This window comes from Harpia harpyja, chromosome 18, assembly GCF_026419915.1.
Source record: "Harpia harpyja isolate bHarHar1 chromosome 18, bHarHar1 primary haplotype, whole genome shotgun sequence".
Taxonomy (NCBI): Eukaryota; Metazoa; Chordata; class Aves; order Accipitriformes; family Accipitridae; genus Harpia; species Harpia harpyja.
Window position 1 is genome coordinate 920992 of NC_068957.1, and position 25454 is coordinate 946445.

A 25454-nucleotide genomic window follows, 5' to 3' on the forward strand; every position below is an offset into this window, starting at 1 on the left:
CCACCTGGGAGGCTGGCTGGACAAGGCTGTGCTTGTGAAGGGCACATTAGGCAAATGTGTGCCTTAACCCAGTAACTGTATTAATTGCAGCAGTGATCAAGCCTGTCTCCCCAATGGGAAGAACATATGAACGTCCCATGGGGATAGTTTATTTTGATGTGATCTCCAGACTAGCTGGGGCCTTGCTTGCCCCTTGTTACACAGCTGTTTGCAGTATGGTAAGTAACTGTGTTTGACTTGGAAAACCAAGGGGCCTGTGACCCAATGTGTTACCCTTAGAGCACTGTTGGGCTGTGGCACTGTAGCGCTGTATTACTACTCTGAGCAGGCCAGTGGCAGTGGGAGGCTGTTGAAGGTTGAGAAAGGACATAATTGTTGGCAAAATCAAGATTTAGTAATTTACAGACTTGCAGGAGCCCATATGTGCTGTCGGCAAAGCTCATTGTCTGCAAAGTTGATGTCCTCAAGCTGCAGGGACTGGTTTCATAGCCAACTTAGTGGAACAGAGGCTGTAGCTCTAGTACAGTGTTATCAGTGTGATGTGGGCTCATCTCACTTTATTCATCACTCCCCTAGACTGACTGATTTGAGAAGGAGGAGGTGCTGGTACTGGGGGAGAGGGCAAGTGTCTCAGTTTTCTGTATGAAGAAAATAAGAAAGATACTCAACCACCGACTAACACATCTGCCTCGCTGTGCTTGTCATGAGACTTGGATTTCTCAGCACAAGATGCTTACTTGCAAGCAGACTTGGGAAATGAATTAACAGCTCTTAATGGCCTGTTTGTCACCCAGAGAATGGAGCAGGACACCCCTGACTGTTGACACTTACAGTGGTCAACAGGAGCTGCACAGAGTCATGGTCCACTCTTCTGCGCTCTGCAGTGGGTACCAGGCCATGCCAGAGCCTGGCAGCAGCAGGTTAATGCATGCAGCTTGGCAGTAAGTGCTCTCCTGGTCTTGGTGTTTCTGAGACTACTCTGCACTACCCTGCCTGCAAACTTTGCTTTGCTTGTTATCTTCAGAGAAGAGTAAGTCAGATCCTATGAGCTGTGTTTACTGCCAGACGAGGAGAGACTGAGAAGCATTCCACCCGTAAAGCATTAACGATAAATTCTCCAGTATAAAATTGACAGAAATTACAAACTGGGGAAGGTAGGAGCGTAAGTGCAGTCTCAGGTGTGCTTCTCCCCGCAGTGCCTGCACAGCCCAGCCATACTGTTGGGGCCCCGCAGAAGTCTGTGGGTCTGTGTCAGCACAGTACAGTCTTGAAATTACTGATGGAAAAAACAAGGACTTAATTTTTTCAGAAGCAGTGCTCTTCACTGGAAATAAGATGCTTTCATTATGCAGAGAAGTTGCAGGAGATGTTTGTGACTGCATGTCTATATATAATTCATAAGAAGGTACCAGCAGATGGCACCCGAGCCTGATGGGCTCCCAGAAGTGGGAGTCTGGGGTGCTCCTGTGCCCAGCATTTTAAATAAAACTCTTGCAATGCCCAGTCTGATGATTCATCTCTTAGTTCACCATCCCCAGAAGAAAACCCGTCTTGCTGTCCTGGAAACACTTTTGGATTGGATTGGGTTTTTTTGTGTGTGTTTGGTTTTGGGTTTTTTTTGTATTGGTTTTTTTTTTAAAATTAAATACTCGTTGACAAGCCAGTTAAAGAATTTTGAACACTGTGATAGAAGGAAGATGCACTGTTAATCCCGTTCTGGCCTCTGAACATGTAACAAAATAGTGCAGTCTCTTCATGCTGGCAAACAAGTAACCATCACGGAAACACTCAGACACTACTTTTGAGGTACATGTTCCTCCCGGATTTCTTCTACCCACACTCACAGTGGTTTTTCAGCCTAAGGTCTGCATACATGGTGTAGACTGAACTCCCACCGGGGTGGTCCTGCATGCATGTCTCCTCCTGCTCCCCTTCTCCTGTGTTTGTATTCTCCATACTCTCCCATTCTCATCTATCAGGGCTGCTAGCATTTCTTGGTGCTGCAGATTGCTTACAGTGATGGTTTATCTGCTTTGAAGATCTTTTCCTTCCCCTTCTTGTAACAAACTGGCTCTTGGCTTCATCCAGAGCCATACATTTCTGTTCTTGGCTGTGTGGGACTTTTGTCCTCTTCTGGTTTTCCTGCTGCTTTAATCCCTCCTTTAGTGTGGCTTTGTGAATGGATGCAGTCTGAAATGTTAATTCCTGGCAAATATCTGTCAGGGATATTTGCCTGGGGGGGGGGGGGGGATTTCTCTTCCTCTGAGAGAGTCTAGCAAAAAATTTTAAAAGAACTCCTATTCCCATTATTTTGCTAAAGACTTACAGAATCATAGAATCATTTAGGTTGGAAAAGACCTTTAAGATCATGAAGTCCAACTGTTAACCTAACATTGTCAAGTCCACCACTAAACCATAGAATCATTTAGGTTGGAAAAGACCTTCAAGATCATCGAGTCCAACCATCAACCATGCCCACTAAACCATGTCCTGAAGTACCCCGTCTACCACGTCCCTAAGCACCACATCTACATGTCTTTTAAATACCTCCAGGGATGGTGATTCAACCACTTCCCTGGGCAGCCTCTTCCAGTGCTTGACAACCCTTTAACTTTAAAACATATTTTTTTGCAAAATGCAGGTGGTGTAGGTTCAGCACCCTCCGTTACAGCTATTATCTTATGTTTCATGTATTTTATGACAGACCTAACTTACATCTTTCTATCTGAGATATGGTCCGTGCAAAACTGTGTTCATTACAAATGTTAGACTGTGGAGATTGCTGTTGAAATGTGATCAGGGCTGGTAATTTAGGAAGTTTCCAAGAAAAGTTGATATTGATAGCAAAGTAGATGGAGGGAATGTTTAATAAGGTTATGAAGGTGTACTGGAAAGAGGATTAAACTTGGATTTCAGGTTTTCAGGGAAAACCTAGCAGTTGTGGTCAGTGTTGTCCTGAGAGGGGAACCTCAGCATCTTGTAAAGCTTATGAGTCCTTCCTGGAGGCCCTTGCTACAAGCTGGTACTGGACTGCGCAAGCTCCTGGCTGGCACTGCCTTGCAGCTACTGTTCTTGTGAAGTAAGAGTAGGACCTTAAAAGGAACTGTTGGAGCAGAAGGACTGGGGTTTACAGAAAAGGTTAAGGATGTTGTTTCATAAGGCTGTGGCAAGTCAGTGGTCAGGCTTGACATGGGACCCAAAAGGAGCCATTTCCAAACAAAAAAGAAAATAATCCTAATAATTGTTTTTGGAAGAACTTTGCTGGAAATATGCCAAAGAATTAAAAGAATGTAATACAACTATTTTGATAAATAAATATGTAAGTAGTGTAATTCTGTGAACTTAACCAGGGTGATGCATCTCAGCACTGAAATTCATTTAGGATTTTCCAGATGTTAAGAAACACCAGGTAACAAGTGCATAATCCTTCTCAGCCTTCATGTACTGAGTTGGGAGGGTCTCACTGCACTTGCCAGGTGGACACTTGAGCGTGGAGATGAGTTAGGTGCTGGAGAAACACTTCTCCAAGTCACAGCAATTTCACGTAGTCTCTTTTGTGTGCTGCAGTGTTACAGGTGGGTAAGCGAGTATGCTCAGCAACCTGCTTCTGGCAAATTAGACTGAACTTTCAGCCTGCTTTATGTTCAGTTGTTCATTTTAGCCATACAGGTAAAAAAACCCCCATTAATTCCTTCTACACCTCTTGGCTATACCCATTTCCTTCATCTCTTCCTTCCATAATATCTTTTTAGTCTAAATTTGGTTCATGACCTTCCCTTAACATTAATACTCTTGTACCCTTTACAGACTGCTGTATAGATTTTTGCCCTTTAGGGATCCTCTGTACACGTTTTCTACGTATTCTTTACATAAGGACAGTCCTTTAAGCTGTGCTTGTATAGCATGTCCCATGATAAAGTTTTGAGGTCCTGGTGCTGCTCATGTTCTATGACAGGAACTCAGTGAGCCTTTGCTTGCACTAGGGAGAGTGTTTGGAGAGCTTCAGGCTCCTGAGATCTTTTGTTTGGAAACAGGCTGGTAAATGTGCTTATTCACATATAGCACCTTAGCAGTGCTATAGATTTACTGCTTGGTAAAGTCAAATGCAGCATAGCTAGGTGTAGGTTTGGAGGAAGCCAGGAAGGTAAGGTCGTCTCTTGGGCGAGGTGGGCAGATGAAAGGAACATGTGCTGACAAACCAAAAACTAAACTGGTCTGCTTTTTCTCTCTTGCTCTCTTCAGATCTTCCTCCTCCAGCAACAAGAGAGAGGCCCCCAGGGTGTAAGACGGTGTTTGTTGGAGGACTGCCGGAAAATGGGACCGAGCAGATCATTATGGAAGTATTTGAACAGTGTGGGGAAGTCATAGCTATTCGAAAGAGTAAGAAGAATTTCTGTCATATCCGCTTTGCTGAGGAGTTCATGGTGGACAAGGCGCTTTATCTTTCCGGTAGGTTTATTTCTGTCTCAGATAGCGGCTTAAAATTCTGGGACAGAGATGTAATGGCTTTTTTATAGTTATAATGATAGGCTTTGTTGCCATTGGAAGATTTTTCTAATGTTCTGTCAGTTTGCCTCTTCTGCTGCTGCTACTGCATTTCTGCTTAAATACATGAAAGCAGCTCCTGATAGTAAAGATAGCAATGCTTTGTTACCTTGGATACTGCAAACCTCTACAAAATATTGGGATGAGGTACAATCAGAGTCTATCCTCATCTTACCTGGGTAAATGTCCAGTCAATTCTGTAGATAATGCTTAAGGATCCTACAAAAATTTGCAGTTGCTCTCAATTGCTTGTTAATTGGATAGTGTGCTTGACTTTCATCAATACTTTTTTCAGTTAGTCATTAGAGCTGAAACACCTGGGCCAAGGGAGCCCCTGTTCTGCATCCGTAGGGTTTTAAGAGGTTTGTTTCATGGAGGACAGAGACCTCAGAGTTGGTGTTCACAGACTCTTGTGTGGCTGGCAGAGTGTGTGTTTCAAGTCAACCTGGCATTTGCTGTGCTGGTTACATCTGCCCTGAGCAGTCTAGGCTCTCCACCTGACTCTCTACCATTCTAGAAAAATACAGTAATACTTTTTATTTCCATGCTAAAATCCCTTCCAAATTCATTCTTTCATAGAATCATTTAGGTTGGAAAAGACCTTCAAGATCATCGAGTCCAACCATCATCCATGCCCACTAAACCATGTTCTGGAGTACGCTGTCTACTCGCTTTTTGAATACCTCCAGGGATGGTGACTCAACCACTTCCCTGGGCAGCCTATCAGTACATTAACAAACCAGTGTACTGCCTCCAAAGTCCGTACTCTCTCCAGAGAGATGAGATTGTCAAGATAAGCAAGGGAAATGTTCTTTGCTGTTTAAAATAATGGAAACTTTTCTGTAGTCTGTTTTGACTGATTGTAAGCATTGTGTCTCATTCTGGAGACTGTTGAATTGAGTTAGACTTGCAATGCCCCATTAGTAAGAGCTGTATCTCTTTGCGGTTACCCCTTCTTCATAGCCAATACAGCCTCTTTAGCTGCAGACATTCTCTGCTTATAGTTCCTTCTGCCCAAAGCCATGGTCATGTGCGCAGTTATCAGTGTCCTCCACATGCAAGCATTTCTGGCTTTGTTCTTTGTCCAAAGTCTCTCTGTAGTTCAGATTTTCTTCCATACATCCCACCTGTGCTTTTCTTAATCACGTAGGAGAGCCTTCTAGCATGTTTGATGTGAAACTCCAGAAAAGGAGTCCTGCAAACCTTGTTGGTGAGAAGAGTTCCCACACAGTGGATGTGTACGATTGCTGACCTTATTCCCGCTCCCACCAGATGATGGGGCTGTTCCAAAGATTACCGCTATCTGTCTGCTGTCCTTTTTGCCGTGCCTCACCTCTCATTCCCCCCTTCCCATCCCCAAATTCTGGAGTTTTTGACAGTGCGGAAGAATCCAAGGCAGTTCTGCCTTCCCCATGTGAACAGCTGGGCTTAGTCTCACAGCCTGAGAGGTTACGTGCAATTAAACAGTTCCTATTTGAGACCCGGTACCTGCTAGTGTTTAGAGGAGGAACAGCCTGTGTAAGATCTTGGCTAGCATGTGCAAAGCACAGGCAGATAGCAGCAAACCCCCTAACAATGTTTCCTTTTCCAGCATCACTCTCTGTGCACTAAACTCTTCTGTTCAGGGGCTTTCTGGCTCTGTAGGAATGAGAGACTGGTGGGTGGTTGGAGCCTAGGGTAAGTCACCTGTCTGCCCACTGTTGTCATCACTGCCAGGCTATCGCATCAGACTGGGCTCCAGCACTGACAAGAAGGATACTGGGCGCCTGCATGTGGATTTTGCTCAGGCTCGGGATGATCTGTACGAGTGGGAATGTAAGCAGCGGATGCTGGCGAGAGAGGAGCGCCATCGCAGGAGGCTGGAAGAGGAGCGCTTCCGCCCGCCCTCCCCACCTCCCGTCGTCCATTACTCCGACCACGAGTGCAGCGTTGTTGCTGAGAAACTGAAAGGTAAGTGGTTCTGTGGGCCACAGCCACCCTTCTGTGCAAATGCTGGGACAGAGATTTGTATTCTCCTGTGGTCGTGTTGCTGAACTGAAACGATGGTGCCAGGCAGACCTTGCAGAGCCTGTCCAACTGAGCCCTCAGCCTGCACACAACAGCAACCTTAGCCATGTCTTTTTCAGAATTGTTTGTCTTTTTGCAAAAATAAACCCATACTTGAGTACAACAGTTTCTTCCAAACCATTTTTGTTCATGTTAAAAGGACTAGTGTAAGTCCTAAGACCTTCTTTGAAGCCTAAGACCCATGTGTGGCCTGATTATTTTGGAGCTGGAGGATATTTTCTCTCATGAAAGAGTACCTCTGAATAAGCATATGAAGTTTTCCAGTAGGTTTCTAGCAGTTGGTCATCTTCTTGTTGCTCCTCAACAGATGTTTTGCTCTATCAGCTTGATGTTAGACTTGCCTTCCTTTCTATAGCCTTGTATTCAGATTCAAGAATTGCGATTAGCCGCCTGAAGTAAGTTGACCTTTGAAAAATCTCAGTTCAGCAGTGCCAGGGAAAGAATCTAAAAGCTGCGCAGGGGACCCTGTACTTCTGTGATGTAAAGGTGTCCTTTCTTGCTGCAGATGACACAAAGTTCTTGGAAGCCATCCAGACCTTGCTAACCTGGATAGAGCGTGGAGAAGTGAACAGGAGGACTGCCAACAACTTCTACTCCATGATCCAGTCAGCCAACAGTCACATTCGCAGACTAGTGAATGAGAAAGCGGCTCATGAGAAAGAGATGGAAGAAGCTAAAGAGAAATTCAAACTTGCTCTCTCAGGGATTCTGGTTCAGTGTGAGTAGTGTTTCCGTGCTGAATGTTGGTTGTCTGTTGTAGGGAAGATGCTTAATTTCTGGAGTCTGGAGAGGCCACACTAACAGGGCTCCAGGAAAAGAAGTGGCAATCGCTTCTGTGCAGCTACAGTTAATTTATAAGCATATATCATTAACTTGGCAAAAGTTTCTTGTGGTACATTTTACTGGAGCAAGAGTCCACAGCTGGGGGGAGGAAAGGATGAATTCTTAATTTTTTTCCTCTTTTAATTGTAGTCTATTAGTAGTTCTGTCATCTTTTCAACTCCACTTCTGTGCACAGACAAGGTAAGTTCCTGGTAATCTGGTGCCTCAGCGAAGTGTACAGGATTTATTCACCAAAGGTAGGATGCAGCAGAGTGTTCCTAACACTCTGTTCTCAGTCACAACTGAAAACCTGTTTCAGAACAGCATTTCAAACCTGCGTCTTTCAAATCCCAGTCCTTTATTAAACTGTTAAATCAAGGAAGAGGCATGGGCTATATTAGTTCCAAGATGTGATTTATAAGAGTTCCTCAAACCATTCATTGCCTCTTACACATCCTTTCTTTAGTAAGTCTGAATGGTTCTTTTTTTTTTTTAAGGGTACCTTTCAGAGTACCTTCTCTACAATTGTACTAAGCCTTCTTGAGCCCCTTGGCTAGGTTGTGAAGATTCTTAACTTTTGGTTTTATATTCAATAATTTTGGCTTTTATTTGTTTGACCCTTCATTTTAAAAATTAAAAAAAAAAAAATCCTGTTCATGGTAAAAAATATGGGCACACACTCCAGAGGGAAATACAGTAAGCACTGCAGAGTAAGTAGTAATAGACAGTAGTATGCAACTCCGCTCTATAAAACACCCACTGATATCTCAGCCACTCTTAGGTTAATCTAAGTAGCAGAATGCTGATTTTTGTTTTGTAAGAATTATACTTACTACAACATCAAAGGCATAAAAAAAAAAAATCAGGAGATGTGCTTTCTGCTGTTGGGTGAGCTCTCATCCAAGGAGAGGCACTTTGCTTTTCCAAAAACTTCTGCAAATTTTCTAGAGAAACAGAAGGAATAAATCTCCAGAACAAAAAAAGTTGATGGCTGATGCCAGAATCCTTTTTCTGTAGTACGTATGGGCGGGATGCAGTCGTGCTCAGGCTGTGGCACTGTTCTTTGGGACTGTACCCACTGGGCAGAAGAACATCCAAAGTGCCAGCTTTCACAATTGTACTTCTTCATCCCATTTTAGAGAGCGAGCGCTACCTGTGTGTACTTGTTACACTCGTATGCAGTGTTGCGCAGCATATTTGAGTATTTTTCAGCTCAACGTGTGCCTTTCTTTTTTCCAGTTGAGAGCAGATGCTGTTTTCCCAGTTGATCATTACTCTGTGAGCATTTGACACTGGCCTGGTGAAATCCACACTTTCCTTTCCAGGCACAGAGTCCCTTTCCTGAGCATAGCTTCAGCACAGTACAGTGTTATAAGCAAAGGTTAGCCAAACCACCTGCCTGATTCCACTTTTTTACTCCTTTACTCCTCTTGTTCGCCCTCTCTGGATGATATTCTGGCCTGATTTGACTGCTGATTTGATACTACAGTCGAGCAGATAGTGGCCGTGTACCATTCTGCCTCCAAACAAAAGGCTTGGGACCATTTCACGAAAGCTCAGCGTAAGAACATCAGCGTGTGGTGCAAACAAGCAGAGGTTGGTAATTTTTTATTGTGTTAGATCCTCCAGCACAGTGTCTTTCTTGTCAGGATATTGATATTAAGTTTGCACAATGCTCGCATGGATAACACCTTAATTCACAGTGTAAGATGGGAATTACTCAGTCGTCTCTTGTGTTACAGGTAATAAATTTTCTCTTGGTATTTGTGTTACTAGTAGCAATACATTGAGATCTGTATGCTGATTGAAGTTGTGCACAATAATAATAATAATTATTGATCTGTTTTCTGCTGGTTTTAATGTTAAAGCAAGAGGGATTTCTAGAGAGATGTTAAAAAAAACCAAACAAACTACAAACCCTAAGCATCATCAGAGATCTGTTTTATCGCATTTTTGACAGACTTGAGAGGTGGAAATAATTGCGTTCTGGAAAACTTGAGGGAGGATGTTCTCATATTTATGTATTTATTCCATACAGTGACATTGCTAGTGAAATACAGGATTTAAAGGCGGTGACAAGGATGGGGTTGATGGAGGAAGACATGTCACTCAAACTGCTCTTCCTGCAAGAGGAAGAATAGTTCTTAGTCCCTTATCTGATCTTATCAAATCTGATTGGAATCAGGCACAATGTCAGAAAAAATAAAGCTAAAGTAAAGAAAGGCTGTCTCTTGGGAAAGTGGTGGTTTTGGGAGATGTTTGTCCTGGAGTCTGTGATGAAATACATGCTGCCTTCTGTCACCTGCAGACACTACAAGTGTTCCTATGACAGATGTGTAAACAGCCGAGAGGGTGTTGTCTGCACGCACTGCTGATTAGTCAGGTTTGGGTGACAAATCCTACTCTGCCTGATAGCTTTGGATTTTCATTTTTCATTGTTTCGGTTCCCTTGCTTGTAAAGTAAAGGTTGCTGACTGCAACTGGACCTCATTGTGTGGCTTTCCAGAGCCCTGTGCAACCAGTAATGAATGTACCCTCTTGAGATGGGGAAAGGGGAGGCACCAACTGAAGAAGTGTTTGCCTAATGTTGCCCAGTAATTCTCTGGAAGACCAGTTTTTTGGCTGCCAGTTGTGGATTGCACTCAGTACTTCTAGCACACAACTATCCTGCAGAAGCATGCCTGTGTCTGTGTAGATTAGGTAGAGTTGAAAGTCTGGAGGTACTTCATGACACCCACCCAAGTGAAGGTGGTGGGTAAAAGACAAGTGTGTTCTGAAGTGCTTGTTTATCTCTAGGAAAAAGGACTCTAATATGCAAGCTGTAGAGTAGCAAATAAAGAGCAAGGTTAGCTTTCAACCACAGCGTCTTGTTCAGTTACTCTTTCAGTGTGATGCTGAAATCCTGTTCAGCTACTCCTCAGATCTCTCTTCTGCAATATTCAGGTGTCTGTCTCAAAAGTAGAGCCCCAAGCCAGAGAGCACATATATTCTACCCAAATCCTTGCAGTGTGCCAGGCCATCAGGCAGGTACACTGATTTCTATTCGGGATTTGAAGGCTAGGCTATACTAAAGTCGCCTGTGCAGCACATCAGTGCCATGTGGGGTATTCTGATGCATCTGGAAGTAATGAATTCAGTCATCGCTTATTTCCTGACAATGCTCAGAACAGGGAAGAAGTGGCATGCGAATATTTTAAAATACTCCATTTCCAATACATTGGTATTGGAAAATGACAGTGTTGAATGAGTTTAGTGATTTCATTAGGTAGCTACAACTCTGCAAGAACACCAACCTCACAGAGCATCACTTGTGAGAGCTCCAGAGGTGTTTTGTAAGTTGTCACCATTTCCTCATGCAGTGCTAGGCACCATGTCCCAGACCCACACGGATGCTCCTGGTCTTGTCCCAGTGTGAAACAAAACAGGTTTGCTTAAACCACCTCTGAAAACATTAGTCTGGGTTGTTAGTCTCAACTGTGTTAAAATTCCATCTTTTTTTAACTGAGCCTGTAATAACGAGTGTCTAAAAAGAAACCTGTTACTCTCTGAGGGGTGTTAGTTTCTGTGAAAGACATGGGATTGTCTCAGCCAGGGCATGGAAATGAAAGAAGCAGATCACTATGTACTTTCATATAGGAGGGATCTTACAGTGTTGCTTTTGGTGAAACGGTAATTAATCTAGCACTCCTGGGTGTTAGTGCAAAATGTTTGTGATGTACATGATCCTTATTTTCTAGTGTATATCAACGTTGATCTTTAATGAAATGGTGACACATTGATATGTGTAACATTAACCAACAGAAAAAAGTGCATCAAGTGGCTGATTAAGCCTCTCTCCATAGATCTCATCTGCAAAGGCATAAATGACAGATTTGAGATAAGAACATGATTTATAGACAAGAGAAATTGCTTTTCTGTAAGGAATTTGTACATGTATCATTCTTGTTCCTGTAGAGAAAGAGGTCACATATAAAACCTATATGGGCTTTGCTTTCTTAACCTTCATGATATAGTAATAAAGAACATTGAACTTTGTCTGCAAAGCAGTAACATGGTAGTTTTTCTGTTTGGTTCTCTTAGGTTATTTCTGTTAAGAACTTCCATACGGCTTCTTACAAGATTTGTCTTCCAGACTGCTTATGCATAGAACCACAGAATCACAGAACAGTTTGGGTTGGAAGGGACCTTCAAACACCATCTAGTCCAACCTTCCTGCCATGGGCAGGATCATCTTTCACTAGATGAGCTTGTGCAAAGCCCCATCCAACCTGACCTTGAACACTTCCAGGGACGGGGCATCCACAGCTTCTCTGGGCAACCTGGTCCAGTGTGTCACCACCCTCATCGTGAAACATTTCTTTATATCTAACCTAAACCTACCCTCTTCTAGTTTAAAGCAGTTACCCCTTGTCCTGTCACTTCCTGTGGTTCTGTGTTTTTCTCAGGTATTGAGTTCTTTGTTACAAACTTGGAAAACAAGTCTATCCCAGCAAAGCCAGAAGTTGTCTTTCACATTTAAGATTATTTAACATCAAAAGTAAATCTGGGCAAAGTTGACGGGCTGGTGATCTGTGATCACCACTAGATTGGGTATATGCAGGCCACCTTCCCATATAGCTGAGACCTGACAAAAGTCTGTAGAGTCGGATAATACCCAGCCAGTGGCCTTCTGGTAAAAAGCAGATGATCGATCCTCCACAATGTTGGAAAACTCTAAATGTCAGTTTTCCTGGGAAGTTGCCAACTGCGGTCTCCTCATGAGACTGCACTTCTGGGACTTTCGTTCCAAATCCTACTGAGTCAAACCTTTCACAGTAGCTAAAGGAGGAGCTAATGTTTCGTTTTATACCTGATAAGCCAGGTGGAGAGTCTGATTCAGATTATGCCTCTACATTGAGCCCTAGTGCTCCTGTTCTTTCCTGCTTACTGAGATTGCTTACTATGACTGGGGTGGGAGCACTCTCTCCATTTGGAGCTGTCTTTTTATTCCAAGGTAAGTTCTCCCAGTGGGAAGAGGCTGTGAGACCACTGGTGAGGCCTCTTCCAGGAGTACCTGCTGCTGGGCTCAGCCTGCTGGTCTCCCCCAGCTTAGGGTCTTCTCTTAAAGGAAGGTGGACCCACAAGACACATCTTGGTACAGCTTTTGGCAGAATTTAGTCCTGTGGATCACTGCATCGGAGGAAAGCCTGGCAGGCAGCTCAGGGAATGGGTATGTTTTGGGGAGTCATTAGGCTAGGCCAGGGTTTTATTTTTATCAATGGTGACTTAAGGTGGTTTTCCCAGGCAGTGCCAGCAAGTGCTGTAGCTGCAGGCAGCTCTTTAAGAAGCCATGGAAGCTTGAGACCTGGTGAATGACCATGCTATGGTAGCTACCAGCCAGCATATTCCCTTGCTTAGGAAGGGTCTCACTCAAGTATTTGGCTTCTCTGATGCTCTTCCCTCTCCCATCCAGGGCTCCTCCTTGGGCGCAGTCAGGGCACTGGTGAACCACGGCATAGCCTGCTGTGCAGCCCAACCAAGCCTGGCCCCGCTGCGTGCTGTGCTCTGCGCAGCCTTCTCCAGCTTCGAGGCCACTTTAGGCTTTCAGCTGTTGAGCAGAGTCAGTTAATGATGATGGGAAGATTTTCCTCTGATCTTCAACCCCGCTGCCCTTTTATGGGTGGTCTCTGGGGCAGGCAGCAGTTGCTTTGGAAGTGTAGCCAGCACTGCCCATCGTGCTCTGATCTGCCTTGTTCTTGCCCTTTCCCTGTTGCTGTCTCCAAGGTGTCCGTTCATCCAAGCTGAAAGCATGGTTGTTTCCCCTGTTGGCTGCTCTTGGTGGACGTGTGCTCAGTGCTGGCAAGCAGAGTTTTTGAAAGTTTCAGGCCATTAAAGTAAAATCTACAAAGAGCTGGACATTAATTTTGTTTCATAAGCAAATCTTCTCTATTTTCTCCTATGGCTGTTTCTGGGGTATGTAATCCAAGTGAAGTTGTGGTAAATTGACACTGGGTAGGGACACTTGGCCACCTGTGCTAGCCTCTAGTAAGTATTGACATCTCCATCTCCTTGAATAACTGCCTGTTGTTTTCTGGATGTTGCTTGTCCTGCTCTGCAGAGGGGATGGAGAGGCTGAGCTAGGTGTTTCCTTGCCTTGCAAATGGGCTGATGTGTGTCTGTGCAGAGCTCGCCCTCTGCCCAGTGTCAGCTGGCCGGAGCAGAGGATGGAGTAGGGGATCTTGTCCGGAGGAGCAGGTGGGGTTGGCCAGCTCTGCCTGGACAAGGTGAATGAAGCAGAAAGGACACACACAAGCGGGAGCTAGGGTGGCTCAGGGACCAGCGTAGGAGGTAGCATCTCTGTTCCTTTCTGATCCCTAACGTGGAGCAAGGTTGTGGCAGAGAGCAGAGAGCATCCTGACAGCTGGAGGGAGAGTCACTGTGGTGCAGGCTGAGCACTGGTGGTTGGCACAGGGGGAGAGAAGCTTCAAAGTGCACCAGGATTGGTAGGGGTCAGGAGGTGGCTGGGCAGTCTCTGGCCTCTATCTGTGTACTTGCAATTCCCACTTCTAACTGGCATGACCTCTGTCTCAGGTAGGTTTTGTTTGTAGCCATGCAGCTGCATGGAGGAGGCATGGAACAGGGTGGAATGGAGTGGGCAGCACAGAGCAAGAGAGGTGCGTGGTGGGCACCATCTAGGCCAGTGCTTGGGAGGTGCAGGATATGTTGTATGGCAGGAGAAAGAAATGCCAGGGAGATGTGTCAGCTAGCAGCCCGGCTACATGTGTCAGGAGGGGATGTCACTGGTGGAGGTGCTGTCACAGGTGAATTATTAAGAGAAGTCATTGTTGTGGGGTTAACTAAAGGGGTTTTGTTGATGATTAAATGATGATCAAATGGTAATTAATCAATGATTGAATGATAATTAAATGGTAATCAAAGGGTGATTAAGCAATAATTGAATGGTAATTAAATGGTGATTTGACAGTGGTCAAACACTCTACTACTTACTACACTTCTAACAATTAAGTTATAGCTGGAGATACATATATATATTAATGTTGCGAGCATATAATATACTTTTAGGTGTAATGTAAAATGCTGCTTACCTCGTTACAGATATCAGACGCTGGGTAAAGGGTCTCTCAGCCTTGAGGGGTAACCTTGAGAGGCGTCCCTGCTCAAGGGAGATCACCGCCATGCAGCCTTCGGTGTGCAGGGCACAGGGCAGCACTGACAGAAGTTTGTGGCAGCAGGGAGTTACTGATCTAGTTGTGTGCTGTGAGCAAGAAGACATGAGGTAGTGACCCGGTGGAGGTTATGAGGTTGGGCAGTGCTGAGTGTAGGAGAGACGTGTGGATGTCAAGCAGGGCAGATGAGGGGAGAGGTTTCATCAAGAAACTACACTGTGGGCAAGGCTAGGTGCCTGCCCTGGGGCAAAGAGTAGAAGGGAGATGAAAGAGTCAGTAATACCAGTAGCATTGACAGATTGACTTACACTAGATATTGTCCTTATCTAATAGTCTGTGCCAATTTTTTTTTTATCATTTCCTTGTTCTTGTACTATGGAGTTGCATTTTGCAGACTTAGATTTCAGCATCTTTTTATCCAACCAATCTGTTCCTTGTAATCTGTCTTTAAAAAAACCCTCTATTTTCTGAACCTTAGGAAATTCGTAACATTCATAATGATGAACTAATGGGTATTCGAAGAGAGGAGGAAATGGAAATGTCTGATGAAGAAATAGAAGATCCATCAGAGATGAAAGAAACAGAAGAATCAGGTAAAATCACTTATTACAGCTCATAAAGTACTTGTCCCTTCAGTGGTTTCTTTCAGGAGCCTCATTCTGACTGTTTTGTACCCCAAAATTGTCACAAGCAGAACAAAATCAACTGCAGTTATCTGGAGTTGTTTTCCTTTTGATGCCTAGTTCTGTAGCCAGTGTTTGTCACTCCTCCCTGTGATGGTCAGGGTAACCTAAAGCTGTGTCTGAACCGCGGTCCCTAGAGAGGTGTGTGGGGTTCACATTGGAGCTGTAAGCACCCTGCCATGTGTGCAGGTAATGGTGGTGTGTGGCAGAGGTCATCTGCACAGCTGCTCTGTGCAGAGCACTGTGCTTTTGCAGCTACACCGCTGTCGACCTGAGCTGTCCCGTTTCAGTATGCCAGTGATGTCTGCCCAGCACTGGAAACACATTTACACAGCAGCAGATCCCCATCCCAAGGTGCTGGGTTTCAGTGGTACTCTGAGCAGCAGCTGGGCCAACAGCAGCGCTTGGAGAGGGAGCAGCAAGGGAGTGCAGTGGTAGATGCGGCTGTAGTCTTAGCACAGAGCTGTGCAGTCAGCTGAGTGCTCCTGTATTGTACAGCTTGAAATGCCCTTGGCTGGGACTAACACGGGAACTGCACTGTCCAAATACCCCTTCTCCCTTTGTCTGCAGGAAATGAAAGATGAATAGTCCAGAAATGTGCTGAAGGACTTTCCTGGATATTGAGGTTACAAAGTCAAACATTCAGTCTAGGAAATGCCATAATGAAGATTGTGTGGGAAATCTTACGTTCCGGTGCTGTAACAACAACATAGCAAATCTCAATGCCAACTCGTTATACAAGGGGAGAAACAAAAGTGGAGCCATACGGATTTATACCTTCCTTTTGAAACATGTAGCTGTGCAGAGTGGGGTCCAACACATATTCACTGGCTGGGAGAATGAGTGGGGGCGATTAGATAAAACCCACCCAAACCCCATACTCTTCCCATGCAGCATGTCTTGTCTGTCTTCCCTGTCTTCCAAGTACAGCGTGTGAGTCCCAGGCAAACATACCTCCACATGATCTGGCCGTTGGCCGAAGGACCAGAGGTTAATAGCAAGGCCATGGGATGTCAGGCTATGCCCTTCACATCATGGGCATGTTTTGAAACCTGCTGAAGCTGTCTTTGCAGCCATAATGTTATATAATCCCATTCCTGAATTTATCAAGCCCTGTGTGGATGCCAGACTGATAACGGTGTTTCATCCCGTGACTTGATAGAGATGTTCTTCTAGCTGAAGGTGCCAGTGAAGCCTGTCCCAGGGTCTTTCAGCTTTGCTGGTTAGGAAACCTGCTTCCTTGCCAGCATGGTCATTTCACCCCTAAATGTTCTTTTGCTTCTTTTTTTATTCTTCCAACTTAAATACTGCATCCACTACTGAGAGGTGCTATTTGTCCAGAGGAGCTTGTTTTCTAAAGAGACATCACAAACAGTGATTGGGAGAAATTCATTTTGGTCCTCTGGATTTGTAACTGGGTGCTGGGGGAGAGCACCCAGGGACTTGCCCCCAGTTCTTTGACTTTTGATCTCTGCCTGCCTTGTTCTCCAGCACTGGTGTCACAGGTGGAAGCCCTGAAAGAAGAAAATGACAGTCTGCGCTGGCAGCTGGACGCCTACCGGAACGAGGTGGAACTGCTAAAGCAGGAGCAAGGCAAAGCAAGCAGGGATGAAGACACAACCAAGGAGCAGCAGATGAAGCTTCTCCAGCAGGCTCTGCAGGGGATGCAGAAGGTGGGCCCAGACTTTTCTATAGCTATGGCCTTAATATGAAGGCAGAGGGGCTGGGATGTGGAGCAGAAACACAAGCAGAGGCATTTTGTTTTTCAGTGGGATTGAAACTGGAAAATGGGAGCAACTTTCTGTCATCTCCAGTGTTGCCAAAAAAACCCCAGACAACCAAACATTCAAAATGGTGATTGCTTATGAACTGATAAGTCACATGGAAACAATCCATAGCTTATGGATTCCTTGTGTGCTCTTTGCTTGACCACACTGTGACTTCTGAAGTATCGAGTGTGTGCTTACCCGCTCCGTAACCATGTGAGATCCTGGTTACCAGCATAAGCAAGAAAGTGGGAAATTCCAAGCTTGCTTTGACACCTTTTCTGAAATTTATTGGGCTTTCATTCTCACAGAAATGTGGAGAGCATGCCATGTTCTTTGGGATTTCCCTGGGCTGAATATCAAGTGGTTTGGGTCCTTGTAAACCTTAACAGTAGCCCTTGGGATATTAAGCCAGACTGATAACCAAACATATAGAGCATATAAAAGTTCAGGTAAGTACTTTTTTAAAATAAGAACCTACAGCAATGCTGTGAAGGCTGTGGTCATTCGCTGGATGAACCTGACAGATGAACTTACAGCACTGGTGTTTGTGACATTGGAGCTGGCAGGAAAAGCCTTCTGTAGTCAACATCAGCCTTCAGTGCAGGAGGAAATGAGAGGCATTGCAGGACATAACAGATTTCCCGTTTCACAGGTGTCAGGCAGGTCAAGTTTCTCTTTACACCGCTACCAGGATGAATGGTGCTGGGAGAATACTCGGGAGGAGCTGCCTTGATGAAAAAAGATGCTGTTTGTTTGTAACTATTAATGAACAGGATTATGAATCTTTTTTTTTTCTTTTTTTTTGTCTTCTAGTTGAGGGAGAAAAATATTAAACAACTGATTTGGGGTGTTTTAAGCATGGAAGAAAGCATTCAATGAAATATATATATTTATTTATTTATTTATTTATGTATCCTGGTTTGACTTAGGAAAGCTGCTAGGCTAGTGCCTTTGCCATATTAGTCTTTAAGGTTTTCTCCCTCTGGTGACTTGATCTTGCCCATTTCTGGGAGGCCCAGTGCTGTTAGCAGTTTGCTGAGCACTGTTTTCTTCTGGCTGTAATAGGAGATCAATCACACTTTTCCTCTGTCACCTGTGTTGGTTTGTTGTACTCATCTGCTTTCCTTATGGACACATTCAAGTGTACAAATTTGCTCTGAAAGCAGACTGTTACGTCCACAACCACAACTTGGTTCTCCTTAATAGACACCAGGTTGGGCTTGAGAATTTCATTCTGCTCACCTCTGAGATGTGGGTTGTGATTCACTACCCAACCTTTCTCCTGAGCTTTGGTAGTCAGGGGAGTCCACAGCTTGTCGTGGTGTTTGTTGCAAGCACCCTGCACCGCTGGGCTGATGCCCAGGGTGTGTAGCAGTCATCGCGTTTTTCTGTGGAATTGTGCAAATAATAGTGCAAATCTAGTAGCTGTTTCAGAGTATTTTCTTAAATTGCAAGACACCTCTATTAATGTGGGGCTAGAGATCTAGGAAGGCTAAAATGGCTTCCCCAGGTCACTTGTTTGTGTGCTGCTCTTTCCCATGTGCTGACTGTACAGGCATAGTGTAGACCAGACTGGTGGAGAGGAAGACTTAGCTTTAACATGGGTCAGGCCCACAGTCTAGTGCACATGCTTTATTTGAGGGACAGTGAAGGCTTGTTGATGATGGAATTACTGCCCCATGTTTACAAAGGCATGGGTTTTTTGTATGCTAATAGGCAAAGACCTTTCTAAGGTACATTGTAGAAAAGATTTCTTCTTGTTGTATGCTTAACCTTCTGATTGTTCTGAATATGATCTGTCTGGTCTTCATGGAAAAGCCCTTACTCATTTTATATTCTTTAAATAGTAGGAGGTGAAAGGCAGGTTAAGAACTGAGTTTATCTTTTCTCTTCCAGCATCTTTTGAAAGTACAAGATGAATACAAAAAGAGAGAAGCTGAGTTAGAAAAAGTGAGAGAAGACAAACTAAAAATAGAAACATTATTAGAAAACCTGAAGGAGCAGGTATGTGCCATCCCAGTGCTTCCTTATTCTCAGTAGTAAATGCAGTCCTTGGATTTCATGGTCCATTGTGAGCACAGTGAAGGACTGCTGTCCTTCTACACTCTTGTAGAAGATGCCTAGCCCTGGCTTAGGAGCAGTTGTCTTTGGAAAGCTACTAAAAATGACCTGCCAAATTGGAGGATGTACATCAGTAATGAAGTTGCTGATTGCTTCATGTACCAGTGAGACAGTCTACATAAGCAACTGTATAAATAAAAGATTAACTTTCATTTTATAGTATACAGTGGTATTGCAGCTGAAGTGTCTTTTTCTAAAACCTGAGCTTTAAAAGATAAGAAAAAAGGGTCTCAATTATCAAACACTGATTTTTAGATTTGCATTTCAGGGACATGTTTTGATCTGACCTCCATAAAACACTATTGAATTGTAAGTTTTTGTCAGTGTTATAATATTCTGGATTTATTCTATATTCATATAATATTCTGGATTTATTCTAAACAAATACGTACTGTTTCTTGTCAGGTGTGATCCACTCTGTCTTTCGACTGCGGATCCATGCACAAATCTATACATGCTTGGTCCTCTCCTATAGCACAGACACAATTATACAGCGTAGACAAGAAACATTATGCAGCACTTCTCAGTGAGGACCACAGAGCCCCAAATCCTAGGTCTTGTCTCAGATTTTCAATCTTTAGCCCCACCTTTTTGTGCCACAAGCTAGGGAAGATAATAAATGTCTTTCTAGAAACTAAAAATGGCTTTGTATCCCAGTAATCTTCAGTGCAGGAGCTTCAGTGCCTGGTATCAAAGAACAGAAATAACAGACTATCACCAGTAATCTTTCCTTTTCTTTACCTATATATAGCAAAGCATAGCGGATGAAGAGGACAAGGAGAGAGATGCAACTGATTGTCAAGGGAATGTAAGTCTAAGAGTTTCTCTTCTGCTACTTTAGTCAGAATACCTTACTGAGGGAAGTAATGACACCTCATTGTAAAATGAGCAATTTTTTTAAGTTTGGTTTGTTGTGAAGTGTATAAGCATGGTACATATAGACTGTCTTTACATACAAATTAATATCATCAAGTTATCCATTGCTAGCAGCTTCTGGCTGGAAGAACAGTAGGTATTTGCAACACCGTGGTGTAGAAATGGGTTTTGGCGTGCAAGATAATCTGTTGCACTGTTATTTCAACTAGCCTTCAAAAATATCAGTTGGATCTCCAAGAGAAAGCAGGCAGCGCATTTCCAGTATAACACTACTGGCTGAACTGCAGTCCCCGTGTCAGCCTGAAGCTAGCTCCGTTTCCACTGTGCAGACCTTTACTTTCTCCTGCAGAGGCAAATTACAGCCTGCTTAGGCCAGGACTGCTCATTTTCAGTTGTGTGTAGTTGAGAATTGCATATGCGTAAAAAGCTAAGCAAACCCAAGGGATCGTTTAATTGTATCTTTGTTGTTGGCCCAAGTCCAGTCCATTTCACTAGTGACTGGAGGCTGTTTCCAATTACAGCTGTCTGTAGCTCTCAGACCACTGGAATTCTGCATAAAACTTAGGAATAAAAGAAAGTCCTGCTTTTAGTGCACCCACGAAGTCTTTGCATCACTGGCAGTCTTGTGTTTATTTGGGGCATAATAAATTATGCAAAAATTCTGTTTTAATTCAGTATCACAAACTCAAGTCAAGGACAATCTGATCCTAAACCCTTTGCAGCCATTAGGCACTTTATTAATCATATTGCCTCAGTTTAAGCATCTGAAAAATAAACATCTGTAGCTGAATTAGTCACTGCAAGGCTTTCTTTCTAGACTGTTTTTTCTTTTATTATTTAAAATAAGGCCCTTCTAGAGCAGACGTCATACCAGTGAACAGGGCTGATAAAGTGTGTGTTGTGGCATCTTGCTTAACTTCATGGGCTTTTAATCTAATTTGATAATTCAGACAAAGCAGCATGAACATAGCCGTGCTTTGTTGGAAGTATTTTGCAAAATAAACAGTAGATACAGCAATGTGATGAATGCAATGACTCACAGAAACAGGAAAACAGAAATACAGACTCTGTCAGGCCTGACCAGCTGCTGCTTGATGTGTAAGAGTGCCTGCTGTGCTGCTGGTATGTGGAACGGGCCCTGTGGTTTTTTTGCAGGAGAGCAGTACATCCAGAGTTTGTGCATGCAGCCAGGAGAAGGAATGTCCGGTTGAGAAGACATTGAGCAATAGTCCTGTGAAATCTGAACGAGAAGTTCTATTAGTTGGTAAGTTCTTTTGATGGGCTTGACGATGATGCCGGAGACCTGAACTGAGTGGCATTTACTTCAAGGTGGCCTCACAGCTCCCACTGGCCCCGTCTTGTTCCTTTGGTTATGCCAATGGAGGTGGGAGTCCTGGAATGAAGAAAAGCCTCGAGCTTTGGTGGGGTCAAGGTTTCACCTTGTGCATCAGTCATGTGGAAATCTCGTGCTGCGCATCTTTCAGTCAAAACCACACACACGTAAAGTGGGTTTGTGTGTAGTGACAGTCCAGGTCAGCACGTACTGGAGTGCAAGCTGGTCTTCTGGGAGGCATCACTGAAGGTAGTAAGTTACAGAGGGAGGGTCTGTCTTCATTCGGTTAGAGCCTAATCAACCTTACAGGATCCTAAGCAGTGTTGCAGGCTCTAAGACTTTAATCAGCTTGAACATTGCAGCACCTCACAGTGTGGATGACATTTGTGGACCCACACAGCAGTAAGGCACACGCCGTTAGGTCAGGTATGGTGTGCCATGGACCCCGAGCAGATAAGCTCCTCTAGCTTTAGAAGCTGTAGCCAGAGAAGAAGGAAGGGTGGCAAAAGGCAGCAGGGAGAGAAGGCCGGGCTCAATGGGATGAGAAATATTGTCAGCGTTTTCAACCGATGTTCACAAAGGGATTGGTGACCTCTGATGTACAGCACAGGTGTATCTGCTACCCTTTTTATTTCCTTTCCGCTTGCCTATTCCTAGTAATACTGAAAAATAACCTAACATGGCATGCTATGACTTTTCAGCCCAAAGCGCTGGGTATTTGGGGATTTTCTGGAGCATTGACAAGGAGGAACAGAAGTCCTTGTCTTGATGGAACAGGGCATTTTCTTTACCTCATTGTCACTCAGCTAAGTTCTCCTTAGCCATCCCTCTACATCTGATTTGAGAATAACAATAAATCATTTATTGTTATTCAGATGGATCTGTTTGTGCCAGATTGTGGGCTGGTTTCTGCATTGAGAAGGGAAAGGACTTTGGGGAAAACCAAAGGCACAGCCTTTTTCTGCAGATGATGGTTGGAAACGAAAGTCAGTCTTTTTGATATACAGTCCTAGCCGTGAGCTGGAAAGGAGTCTCTTCATGACAGGGTGCAAACTTGGGTTGCTCTATTTAACTGAGTGCTGCAAAAGCCACTGCTGCTCTCCCTGTTTGCCTTCTGTCTTTTCCTGCTCCTTGACCTTTGAAGGTACAGCTGGAGGAGAGCTCTGCTTTCCCTCTCCTTGGGCCTTGTATCCCCACATGTATGATAATCTCAGTGTGGTTCGTCACTGGGCACATTACCTGTACTCGGCAAGGAGTGAGAGTGGTGAGGTCTGTTTTAAGTGCTAACCAGCTGCATTGGTTAGCTGTTGTTTCCTTTGTAGCCTGAGACAAAGCTTACTGTACTTAAAACCAAAAATGCCCCATTAGATCCCTCTGTGCTGTGCCAGTAGTAACAGAGAGCTGGTGTTCTCAGCTGGCTCTTGTCTCATGAGAATGATGTTTGCGGTGTTCCTTTCCCCAGGAATAATTTCAACGTTTCTTCATGTGCACCCATTTGGAGCAAGCATAGAGTACATCTGTTCCTACCTGCAGCGTCTGGACAGCAAAGTAGGTGTACCACCACTTCAAGTTCCCTGAGCCAGCCTGGGCGGTATGTTTGTGCCCCAAGTGTGTTCGGTCTGTGTGGCTGGTAAAGAGCTTCACTCCCTCCCTAGGAATGGTGGGGGGACAGTAAGAACTGGTGTGTATTAACTGGAATAATTTGCTGGAACTGGACAAGGGAAGGGGTGGACTTTCTTAGAATCACAGAATGGTTTGGGTTGGGAGGGACCTTTAAAGGTCATCTAGTCCACCCCCGTGCTGTGGGCAGGGACCTCTTTCACTAGGTCAGGTTGCTCAAAGCAACCCAGCTTCTAGCTTAGCCCTTGTACAGCATAACGTTAACATAAATACAGAGTTGAAGATGATGTTCTTACTGCAGATGTTCACGTGTAATCCTGCTCGTAATTCAAAAAAACCCTTTGACGGTAGCTGTATGCAGCAGTGAATTCCATCTTTAAAATCTCCATCTAAAATGTGTTTTTGTTTTATTCTGTTTAAGTTTGCTGTCTTTGTTTCCCTTATCCTTATGACCTCTAAGGAAAAGAGCAAACAACCCGCCTTTTGCGTACTGTTTATTATCTTGTAACATCTGCCATGCCACTGTTTGTATATATTCTCTCTAAAGTGAATTGTCATATTGGTTTTGTGTCTCTGTTTTTCCATATTTCTGATTTTGTAGCCCTTCACTGAGCCTTTTCTGTCTCTGTTTTGATATTGTCAGTGAAGTCATTTTTAGGAGGGTGCTGTGCAAGGGCCTTGTACTACAAAAGCATAAACACTGAATTACAGTCCCTGCTTACAGGGGTCTGTGCTCAGTGGAGGGATCAAGTCCTGGGTGCAAGGGTCAAAAATGCCAATAACAAGAGCAGTGCTCACGTGTTTTCCTTAGTACAACAAGAAGCTGCTATTTCCTGCAGTATTTTTGTGTATCACTGGCTTCAGACACCTTTTCAGAGTAAACGGGGAGGGACTTTGCAAAGGCTTTTGAAGGTTCAAGGAAATTACATCTTGCTCTTCTACTGTACCGTTGTCTTCCTTAAAGTGCCCCAGGAACAGGAGACTTACCAGCATGGGAATCATCTCTTGTGATTGGAACTTCCTCAGCTGCTTTTGTTTATAACTTACTGTTTAATTTTCCCCATTCTAAGAAAGCACATGTCTCTGGCCTGTGTTTCCCAGGCTCACTCCAGCCCTTTAAAGACATATCTAATAATTTATCTTCTCATTCTAGTTCTGAATTTGTCTATGAGGTGAACAACCGCCTTTATTTTTCTTTGGAGCTCCTAAAGAAATGCTATCATATCATTCATCTGAATTCTGGCACTTCCTCTTTGGAATCTACAGTGTAGAAAAGGGCTACTGGAAGTTTCTACAATAAGCTTAGCAGAAAAGCCCTGTGAAAAGTGCATCCTTTAACCTCTGCAATGACATCAGTGTTTTTTATTGTTTGCTGACACTCAGGTAGACACATCAACCTGCTGACTTGCACAGGTCTTTTGTGCCTGGTCTCTTGAAAGGAGGTCTTACCATTTGTTCTTCAGGTTAGGTCTTTTGTCTCCCTTTTGGTTAATGCAGGAGCTAGGTATTAGTTGGGGGTGTTGCTTTTAACGTCTAGCAGATCTTTAGGCTTGAGGTGGGGTAGGAGTGGGGGGGAGCACTTGAGAGCAGAATCTGCTTTCTTGAAGCTGCTGACAGGAAAGGAAGAGGAATATCTTTCCCCTGTTCCCTGCCTATCAGCCTCACCAAGAAGGCCAGCAGGTCAGCAGACAGTGCAGAAATTAAGATCGAGGGTGGTTCAAAGCCACGAAACAGTCCTTACAGGAACTCTGTAGCACTGTGAGCATCGCAGGGGCTGGGCAGTGTAGATGATGCTCCTCCTGGGGTGTCCACATGCTGTTTCATGTCTTAGGTTGGACCTCTCTCTGCCTTACCAAACCCATTGCCAGCCTGAGGTTGGGCTATTTCTCTCTCCCTCTCTCTCTCTCTCAAAACTTGGACTGTTGTCTGCCTGGTTGCAGAACAGCGTGATGACAAAAGCACATCCACCAAGTGCAAATCCATCTTGTAAAGCAGGTGCTCTTGATCTTTATCACATGTTGGGCATATTTTGAAAACTGTGGGCCTGCAATTACTGCCAAAGGGCTTTTAGAGGAATATACTTGCGCACTAATGAAGGCTTAAAAGTGAACATACTTCTTGTGTACATTGTCTTCCCAGTGGTAAATGGTACCCTGCACTCCTGGAAGTAAAAACCTTCTCCCTAGCTAAGTGCTAGCTGAAAACTGTAATTCATGCTGGCATATACAGAAAGTAAGTGAATTAAAAGAAAAAATGTAATGCCTCCTTGAGAAGGTCAGAGTCAAACATGAATTTGGAAGCATGGTAGGGGAAGTGACTCAAGATTATCTCCTGGAAAATCCAGTTATGCATTGTATTGGAGACCATGAAGTGTGGGATCAGGCTTGACATTACAGAACGGTCAAACTGAATCCAGTGTGGCAGGGGTGAAAATGAAACATCCGCAGGAGGA

General features: G+C 44.1%; 1 protein-coding gene across 8 annotated transcripts in view; it reads left to right on the forward strand.

The window, feature by feature from the left end:
• ENOX2 (ecto-NOX disulfide-thiol exchanger 2) overlaps positions 1 to 25454 on the forward strand; it is a 62737-nt gene that overhangs the window by 32266 nt on the left and 5017 nt on the right. For 7 of the 8 annotated variants that reach the window (XR_008239063.1, XM_052813246.1, XM_052813245.1 and 4 more), the window contains 10 exons: positions 4243 to 4449; positions 6262 to 6495; positions 7118 to 7330; positions 8924 to 9030; positions 15079 to 15193; positions 16775 to 16956; positions 18949 to 19056; positions 19925 to 19981; positions 21205 to 21313; positions 22845 to 22930. Coding sequence is in view for 7 of the 8 variants with exons in the window: in XM_052813246.1 (XP_052669206.1) it covers positions 4243 to 4449; positions 6262 to 6495; positions 7118 to 7330; positions 8924 to 9030; positions 15079 to 15193; positions 16775 to 16956; positions 18949 to 19056; positions 19925 to 19981; positions 21205 to 21313; positions 22845 to 22930 (1418 nt within the window). In the remaining variant the exon portion in view is untranslated. Of the gene's footprint in view, positions 1 to 4242; positions 4450 to 6261; positions 6496 to 7117; positions 7331 to 8923; positions 9031 to 15078; positions 15194 to 16774; positions 16957 to 18948; positions 19057 to 19924; positions 19982 to 21204; positions 21314 to 22844; positions 22974 to 25454 lie in introns of all 8 variants that reach the window. The other variant, XM_052813242.1, reaches the window with a different exon arrangement.